The 9,576-nt window shown below is 44.7% G+C and overlaps 1 protein-coding gene across 1 annotated transcript in view; it reads left to right on the top strand.

Annotated features, from left to right (window-relative positions):
• The first annotated feature begins 410 nt into the window (after positions 1–410).
• Positions 411–9,576, top strand: part of rspo3 (R-spondin 3) — a 14,966-nt gene continuing 5,800 nt past the window's right edge. Inside the window, exons 1-5 of the mRNA XM_031576760.2 lie at positions 411–1,177; positions 6,596–6,781; positions 7,445–7,588; positions 7,837–7,983; positions 8,347–8,532. Of these exons, the coding sequence (XP_031432620.1) occupies positions 1,084–1,177; positions 6,596–6,781; positions 7,445–7,588; positions 7,837–7,983; positions 8,347–8,532 (757 nt within the window). The 5' untranslated portion in view covers positions 411–1,083. The remainder of the gene's footprint in view (positions 1,178–6,595; positions 6,782–7,444; positions 7,589–7,836; positions 7,984–8,346; positions 8,533–9,576) is intronic.

Here is a 9,576-nt window from a genome sequence, read left to right as displayed (position 1 = left end):
GTTGAGCTCAAATATCAACAACTTTTCGCGAAACTGAAACCGAATCGCGGACTGTATCTTTAATTTCAAATGTAAACTGTAAAGTACGTTGAAAACTGCAGAGCTAAGCATAAGGTATATTAAAGTAATGCAACTGGAAATGACTGTGGCCAAGTCTTTTGGTTGTGGTCCATCACTATTAAAAAAATCGACCAAGATAAACAAATGCCTACATCCAGAATGAACACATAACATTATAACAACATTTGTTAATTTACCAAAGTTAACTTTAGGAAATATTAAGACAACGTTGATGCTATGCATACATTTCGCATGATATGGCCTGAGAGAGGTCGGTTTCTCTCTAACAAAACATTTCTTTTAAGAGAGAGTCAGTAGCTCGCGTGGTCTCTGACGCGGGGGGTTCGCCCTCTAAATAAACTTTGGAGTTCAGAGAGGGGGAGAGAGACGGCAGTCATCATAGTGATCGAGAGAGGGGGAGAGTGAATGAGAGGTGGTACGCGAGCGCGCAGCAAAGAGACAGAAACTTGTCCAACGGTGATGATGCAGACCAGTGAAACTTTCTATCCGAACCCGCGGTATTTGTAATGACAAAACAAAGCAAGGGGATGTTTGCGTTTCGGGAGATTTCGCACGGCAAACAATAAGTTTCAGTGAAATGTTAATTCGTGTATCTCGCACGCCGGGCGCAAAAGAGTAACCATCGCAATTCCCACCTGGACGCGCTGAAAACTTCAATAGTGGATCAGAGGGGAATACTTGGAGATGATACATTTCATTTGATCACCATGGCGGGCTTAATTTGATATTTTTTCAGTTGCTCTCCCGTTTGCTCAACCTCTTCTCGATGGAAAACTAGCAGTGGTACATACACGGATTGATCCCACAATGCTGCTGCCGAGATGGCCCAGGTGCATTTGGGCCTTCGTAAGTGCTGTTTCTCTCGCTCCTGAGCTGGGTTGGAAGTTTAATTGTTTTTAGGAATCAGTAACGTGTTACCAGAAATCAGCGAAACTACTGTCACAGGTTGGCGGAGGACATTGATATTGACACGACAAGCATCACCCTCATCCCTGGGTTACTATGCAATTACAACTGATCTCCTTTGTTTTGATCTTGCACTGTATGGAGTACATTAATTGCCAGCAACACACCTCCAGGCACCGGCCACACAAACGTAAGTAACCGATTGGGGAGCGCCCGGGGCCAGATGCTTTGCGCACACACCTGTCCGCTTCCTCACTTGGATCTTTCCAAGCCCATTTCTCTTGGGATAGCGCTTTTCTGAGAAGAAATGATGGAAGTCAAAAAGAGGGAAATGTCTTTTGAAATGTCTTTTGTCTTTTAACTTTTTCAGTTAAAGTTCGCAAGGTTGGCGCAGCTGGGTTGTATAGGACTCTGTCAGATCAGATTGTGGTACATGTTGAAGTGTTGATGACACGCGCTAGCTATCCACAACAAATGTATGTTGTAGGGTCACCCTGTGTGTTTTTGTGTGTGACTGCGTGCGTGCTAATTGATTTGGCTGCCACACATCAATTCGAACTTTAACTCCATCTCTCATATAAGCCGCGCACTGTCTCCAAGGTCTATCTGTCATCTCTGTTCCGGAGACGTCGTACCCACACATTCGACTAGGGGACTTTAGTTTATATGGCTTCCACCCATTCTTAATTGAAAACGAGACAATAATTCGGTTCGGCTACCCGTTAGTGATTCCTCTACCTGCCCCTTCCCGTGCAGGTTTGGTCCCCGATGTACGGATCGCTCTCTAGTGGTCACCTCCTTACGCCAAAACTGCTCACTTAGCAGAGTTCATTTGCTCATAAACGTACATCACAAACATTTGGGTTTTATCACTTCACTCTTTCTAGTAGCCTGATGAATGGGCAACGAGAATTCATTTAACTCTCATTGGTCTCACATCACTCTGTGGGTTTTACCAAAGCCACCCTGTGGTTTACACATGGAAGAGCCGAACTTGTGTGACAATGAAGCCAGTGCCCTTGCAGTGAAATCTCTGAGGTTCCGATGGCTTCCAAAACCAGACCTCAGAGGAGGTGCCAAACTCCAAATGCTGTTGCTGCACATCAAACCATGACAAAGCTTGCATTGTCAAAGCTAATTTTTCAGTCATTTTAAATATGAAATGTCAGTTGTTTTTCACAGATTTAGTCGAATATTTAAAATACCAAAAATTAATTTTGTTTTGTTCAAAAACAAATTCCCCCCAAAACATGGTATCCTTCTCTTCCATCATTAGAGCTTGTACTGTGGTTGATGTTTTGTCCTCTCAGATATGAAGGCTGTGGTTTATTTTATGCATGAAGATATTTTGTGTCTAATCAGCACGTCAGAGCTTAATTAGTTCAGTATTTTTTGTCTGCTATGTTTCACTTTGGTGCAGCATTTCAAAATGGCTTTCCTATGAAAAAGGACAAATAACTACAGATTTTTAAAAGATATTTATGATAACAATAAATCTTATATATAGTTCAACATCATAAAATAATACATTCAGCACAATGATCTTAAATAGTGCCAAAAAAGTGCCAATGAGAGTATAAAAGACTAATAGAAATTGTATTAGATTAGAATTAAAACAGAATAAATGACAGAAAGAAAATTTAATAGAATCATAGAAGTCATTCAGAAGTCAAAAATAGTATTAAAACAAAAAAAGGACTGAACAATAAGCAAAATTTCCAATAACCTAATGAGACATAACTAAGCACTATTCATTTAATAAGTGTATAGATTAATTGTACAATTACAATAGAACTTTCACCAGATTTATTGGTGAGCCAGGAATTCTAAAATCTGCAGTATCCCTTGCTCTCGATCTCTCCGTTCAAAAACAGGCGCAGAAATGCACAGCACAGATGACCAAAGCTCCATATATGCAGTTTACCACACGCCCCCACACCCAAACCCAGCACCCAGCAGTCAGCAGCAGCGTCCGCTAATTGAAAGCGTTTGAAACGGTGGCGTGTGAATAACCACAATGAGCGCTCAGAGGCAATGACCGCGTGGCCGAGGTGACCATACTTCCTGCTGCGCTCCTGATGCATCCAGCGGGAATGTCTGCGAATCCGTACATGAGACCATGAACTAGCATTAAGATTTACAAATTCTATAGGATGGCAGTTATTCAAGTGAGGATGGGCAGACCTAACCTTACTTGGAGCATAGATTGACAAGATGGTGTCCCAGGCATTAGACAGAGATGGTGTCAGTGTGCGCTAGTGTGCTGACCTTGTGTATTAAATCCCTAACTCTTTCAATACCCTGTAGAGATTCCCTTGACTTCAACATCAATTCTGCACAGCACCTGGGTTTCCTGTTCTTCTATCTATTTCTTCACTCACTGAAGCCGTCATTGAGTGTGTGTGTGTGTGTGTGTGTGTGTGTGTGTGTGTGTGTGTGTGTGTGTGTGTGTGTGTGTGTGTGTATGTCTGTATATATGTACTAAGAGCGTACATGAATGTGTGTGTGTGTATGTGTGTGTGTGTGTGTGTGTGTGTGTGTATGTCTGTATATATGTACTAAGAGCGTACATGAATGTGTGTGTGTGTGTGTATGTGTGTGTGTGTGTGTGTGTGTGTGTGTGTGTGTGTGTGTGTGTGTGTGTGTGTGTGTGTGTGTGTGTGTGTTAAACATCATGTCTTCTGTCAAGATAGGTCTGCTGAGTGTGAATGACTTGTCATCACACCGTCACCAGTGGGATTATAAATTCATTTGGGATTTCTCCACCGGGTGCTCCAGCGCTCGCTCCACACTCTCTCTATCATACTGCAGTCAAGCTGACCACATGATGCACTGTTAAGACTGCAATCATGAGTGTTTACACTCAGCCTTTTCTACGTACATTTATAGTTATTAATTCAGTAGACCCATTTGTCTACTGACAGTTGCAATGCGGTCAAGGCATTTCAACTGTGTTGGTCTTGAGGAAATACAATCCATGACCCCGGCTCCCCTCGTGTTATGATCTCCTACTTAAGCATCAACCCCTCATTGAACAAGTAATATTACAATTCAATTCTGATTGCATGCTCTTCATCGCAGTAAAAATCAGTACTATTGGAAATCCACCATGTGTGTTCTCAAGGGGCAGGCCACTGATGACAAGTCTACGTCTTTAATGTCACTGTTTAATTTCATGTGGTCACATTTTAACGAGGCTGCTGTTTGAAGGATTCCCTGGAATGCCCGTTCGTTTGTTTGCGGACCGTTGCCTGGGTCCGAAGGCGCGGAGCGATGATTTTGAACATGCAGTGCTCCAGGGGTGCCGATGAGGCTGTTACGCAAGTGGCCCAGAGGTTATGTCGGCGTGAGGGCAGGCCAGAATTCCTCCGTGTTAAAGGTTCTGTGAATTAGAGAGGCTTGGCAGGAACACATGTGGGCAAATGGACAGCAGTTGTAAAGATTGCTGAGATATGTCAAACAGAATATCCATGATCTATGGCAATCTGGCAGCCAACATTGAACTGGAGGGGGGGGAAAAAAGAGGTGTGGGGGGTAGAGGCAAGCCTTGAAACCTGAGTGGATGGGTTGGGGTGGGGGTGGGGGTGGGGGGGGGCGTTTGTGGAACATTAGCACAATTCGCCTGTAGCATGGAATGCTGGAGTCGGCCCGAAAAAAACACCTCTGCCTACATCTTGTGTGGCGATGTGCACTGGTGAACACTGAGGTTGGGCCTGCCCTCACCTGTGCCCCCCCCCCTCAACGGCACTCCCTCTGCCAAACAGCACCTAAACCAACTTGGCATTTACTACTGGCCCTCACTCCGCCACTCCAACAGCACCTCACACTGCTCCGAGGTGATTACCCCTCTCTGCCTTCATTTAAAAGTCCACAGTGTTGGGCCCCCCCCCATGTTAACCCTCCTGGCCCCCTCAGAGAGTGAATACAGGCCCTGTTCTGGCCTCCGGGACTAAAGCCGTCCTGCTAAAGCGTCCAGCACCACAGTGAACCAGACAGCAACGGCGAGCCAGTAGAGGTGCATCTCATCTCTGGAGGCAGCACCTGGGATCAATTGGCAGCCGCTAATAGTTCCTCCCTCCCTCTCTCTCTCTCTTTCTTCTTCATTCTTTCCATCCTCCCCTCTTTCTCTCTTTTTTCCTGTCAGTTCTGTCCTCTGTTTCACTGTATTCATCCCTCTCACACTATCTTCCTCTAGATTCCTATCATGTTAGCCCTCCATTAAAATAATATGCCAGCCTCAGGAGAAGGGGGTCTTAATCAAAGCAGTCCTCAGTATTCCATCACTTGCGGTTATCACTTGTGATATCTGAATCTACATTTCCCTTTGGTGTTTGCTATAGTAACTTCAGATGTGATTGCCTTTACTTCACTGCTGGTCATGTAGTATGACATAATGCTCCATAGGGATGCGTGACTTTGAACCTTTATTATGCTAGTGCCATACTCTCTGTGAGTTCCCATGCTGTTTTAACACCAAGTGGCACGACAAAGTTGTCAGAGCCTTCAGATGGATGGAGACTAAGTTTATTATCATAGGCATGTGTGCATGGTCATACAGTATGGCTGTTTTCATGAGTCACTGCTTTCAGGTCACTAAAACAAATCATATATCTTTGGAAATACCTCACATTCTCTTGCACTGACAAGGTAGCCATACACTGAGGTAATTTATGCCCTTGAAGTAATATGTAGACGGGAGATGGAGGGAAGATTGGGAATGGGGGCTCACTGCTGTAGGGATGTGCTGATACTGGGAACTCTACAATATGTGCTCAGAGCCTGTTGTTACCAGACCTGAAGGTCTCCCACCACGATTAGGTGTGTGTGTGTGTGTGTGTGTGTGTGTGTGTGTGTGTGTGTGTGTGTGTGTGTGTGTGTGTGTGTGTGTGTGTGTGTGTGTGTGTGTGTGTGTGGCGTGTTTCTCACATTGTTTGAGGGCTACTGTGCCTATGGTGGCATGCAAACTCTAGTATGTTCTGTGTCATTGCTGATTACGTTGTTCATTTGGACGATCTGCAGATGAGTGTCCACCCTGTTGTGTTTATGATTCAGCAACATCACGGGCTCGGTGTTTATAAATGATCTGTGGCCTTTCACACGAAACCTGCTGAGAGTAAAAGGCTCTGTTGGTTTCACACCCATAAGAGCACAGTATTTAAACCGTAAAAAAATTCGACCTCGAAGGGTGTGCCAAATCATTTTCTTCTTGGATCTGAATGTTTCATTTGATACTAACATCTTTCAGCATGAGATAAAACCCAAATGAGAGCCCCTCATATTTAAAAAAAAAGTTTATCTAATGTCTGTAGCATGTAAGGCTTGTTCGCTGCTGTACCAAGTGGATGATCAGTTCAGACAAAGATTTGTATGTTGTGCATATGGATGTATTCCAAATATATATGCCATTAAACAGCATTAAACAATAACATTTAAGGTGTCAATACTGCTAGTAGTTAAGTATGTTTAGCTATGAATAAAAACATGTATTGTCTTTATGTTCAGATATGAGACTTAAAAAGGCTGACAGTATTTGGACTTAATAGAAGAACTGCAATGCCCTGTATTAGAGAGTAAATGTGACTAAAGCATTTGAACCTGTCTACCACAGAGAGCATGAGCTCGGGGTGTCAGAGCGGGTGCCTGACGTGTTCGGAGTACAACGGCTGCCTGTCCTGCAAGCCGCGGCTCTTCATCTTCCTGGAGAGGAACGGCATGAAACAGACCGGTGTGTGTCTGCCCTCCTGTCCAAGTGGTTACTATGGCACCCGCTCTCCTGACAGAAACGACTGCACTAGTAAGTGATTCTACAGACCAGCAAAGCTGATGAATGGGTGAAGCCAATGTTTTGACTTCAATGTATGACATTGCCTTTAGTCATTTAGTCTTTTACATGAACTATTTAACTATTTAACATTTTAGTTGCTATAAGGGATTACTCATTTGAAGGCAAATCCTTCACATTCCTTTTTGGCATGGCAATGTTCACAATGACCCTCATATTTTGAATGATGTCTACAAACACGTGAGAATAAAGTCATCTGAACTTTTTCAACACGTGTTGTGGCTGTTGTGAGGCTGTTGTGAGGCTGTTGTGATGCATCAACATTTGAATGACCATCAAAAGGTCCATCTACTGCCCAGCAGTCATCTGTACATGTACAGGTTCACTGGCAGTCTGTGTAGAACTCCAGAAATTGAAGTTGTCTCGAAAGACACGAGACAGCCTCGTTCTAGTACAACATGCATATATATATGACAGCCATTGGCCTTTTCAACAAATCTGGTTCCTTCTCTTGAAAGTCTTGCTTTTATGGCATGTCTCATCTTGGACGTGCAGACTCATAGTTGTCCGTGGGTCTGTGCCCTGTCTGTGCCCTGTCCGTGGGTCTGTGCCCTGTCTGTGCCCTGTCTGTGCCCTGACTCATAGTTGTCCGTGGGTCTGTGCCCTGTCTTGCAGAATGTCGGCCGGAGTGTGACTCCTGCTTCACCAGTAACTTCTGCACCCGCTGCCGCCCTGGTTTCTATCTGCACCAGGGGAAGTGCCTGCAGACCTGCCCAGAAGGCAGAGTGCCCAGCACTGCCCAGCGGGAGTGTGTACTTGGTGAGTGCACACTGCTTTTACCTCATATCTGTATATCAAACCTGTATTCATACCGACATTTTTAAAACATCTTCCCATACCTGTAGCCCATATTTGTAATGAATGAATGATTGTAAAACACTTGTGCTATATAAATAAACTTGCCTGATCTTGCCTTATGTTGGTGTGGTTACAGTAGTGTAAATTGTGTGTTGAGGTGGTTTATGCACAAGCACTGACGAGGCTGGTGGGTTCTGGGGGATTTTCAGAGTGTCCAACAGACTGCGAAAGCTGTGCCAACACTGACACGTGCACCAGGTGTGCGGAGGGATTCTTCCACCTGCAGGGGAAGTGCTACGACACCTGCCCTGAAGAGTACGAGCCCAGCGACCTGCTTGTGGAGTGCATCCCTCAAGGTGAGCCCAGGGAGACACCTAGAGAGACAGAAACTGAACCCATTGCTTATGGTACAGTGGGGAGCTAGGTGAGGAGGGAGAGAAACTGAACCGATTGCTTATGGCAGAGTGGGAAGTTAGGTGAGGAGGGAGAGAAACTGAACCGATTGCTTACGGCAGAGTGGGGAGTCTTTATTTTAGTTTACTTTGACATGCACAAGATGTGATCAAGGATTCCACAATGTCATGAAAAAAATCTAAACAATTTACAGGTTAGTGTTGCATGTACTGTTTATGGATCATGCCTTAGGGAACAACAAGAGCCATATTAAGAGACTTTTTCTTCCATAAACCTGTTAGTCCCTTTTGTTTCCCCTCCATCAGTGCACTGTGAGGTGGAGGAGTGGAGCGAGTGGAGTCCCTGCTCCCGTCGAGGCAAGACCTGCGGCTTCAAGCGGGGTGAGGAGACAAGAACCCGCACGGTCCTGAGGACCCCCTCCCCGCACGCCAACCCCTGCCCCCCCACACACGAGAAGAGGGACTGCGTGGTGAAGAAGAAAAAGTGCCCAGGTACACCTAATGTCTTTTCATTTTTTGGGTGTGTGTGTTGTGTGTGTGTGTGTGGGGGGGGGGTCTAGAGCTGCATTGAATTGAGTTAGAGGAAAATGGAGAATCTGTTGAAAAGGGCTGTCATGGTCTACAGAAATACAGCAGTCAAGTGTTCTTCCATGCAACAACCCACTACTGAAGAGTGCATATTTATCCCTTAACCACACAACAACTACAGCTAAACAAACTGGACAGAGCAGCTGGCATAGCACCAATATGATCCACTCTTAGCCTCAGGGAGGTTCAGTTCGAGACTCATACATCCCCAGTGGATTCATGAATCATCACCAATGAGACATTTCGGTTCTTCTTCGAGGAAATGGGATTAATCAAGGATTACTGGTCCCTCACTATCTTAGCTGACTCTCTCCAAGGATTTGTGGACGTTTAAACAGAGTGCACTTATTGCACTTTGTGGTCAGTCATGTAACTTGTCATCGCCATTTTAAATTTCTTGTTTTATATAAAGGGAAAAAACAGTCAAACAGTTTCAGGCCCACATGACTAAATATTCTGTTATTTCTCCTCTCACTCGTTTTTTAAGCTCCAGGGGAACAAATATTTTTCAAGCGAAAGCACAAAACAAAGTCCAATGAGCACTACCAGGAAATATGTCCCACAAAAACATATTTGCCTTATTATATTTTGGCCTGTTTTTGTTTGGCTGGCTGCGCTGTGGCCAACGTGGGTGCTGTTGTGTTAAATGACAGATAACAGACAGCGGGGTGATGACCACACCCTTAGTGGCTCAGACTCGCTCACTCAAGCTCATGGTGATCAGTCTAAGCCTTCATTAAAAAGGCAAACATGCACAAATAGCCCCAGTCACATTCCTCTCCCCAACAAAGAGAGGAAGAATGCAACATTGGTTGATAATAAAAAAGCCTTTTCCTGAGGTCTGTAAGTACACATGCTAACTGTAAGGATTGCGGACAGCTCCCAACTGCACTTCCCCTCTGGCAGCTCTTTGTACAGAGAGCTAGCTGCATGCTTTTTATCTGTCAT

This window comes from Clupea harengus, chromosome 11 (assembly GCF_900700415.2).
Source record: "Clupea harengus chromosome 11, Ch_v2.0.2, whole genome shotgun sequence".
Lineage (NCBI taxonomy): Eukaryota > Metazoa > Chordata > Actinopteri > Clupeiformes > Clupeidae > Clupea > Clupea harengus.
The sequence above is the reverse complement of the archived record's forward strand: the minus strand, read 5'-3'. Positions and strand labels throughout refer to the sequence as shown.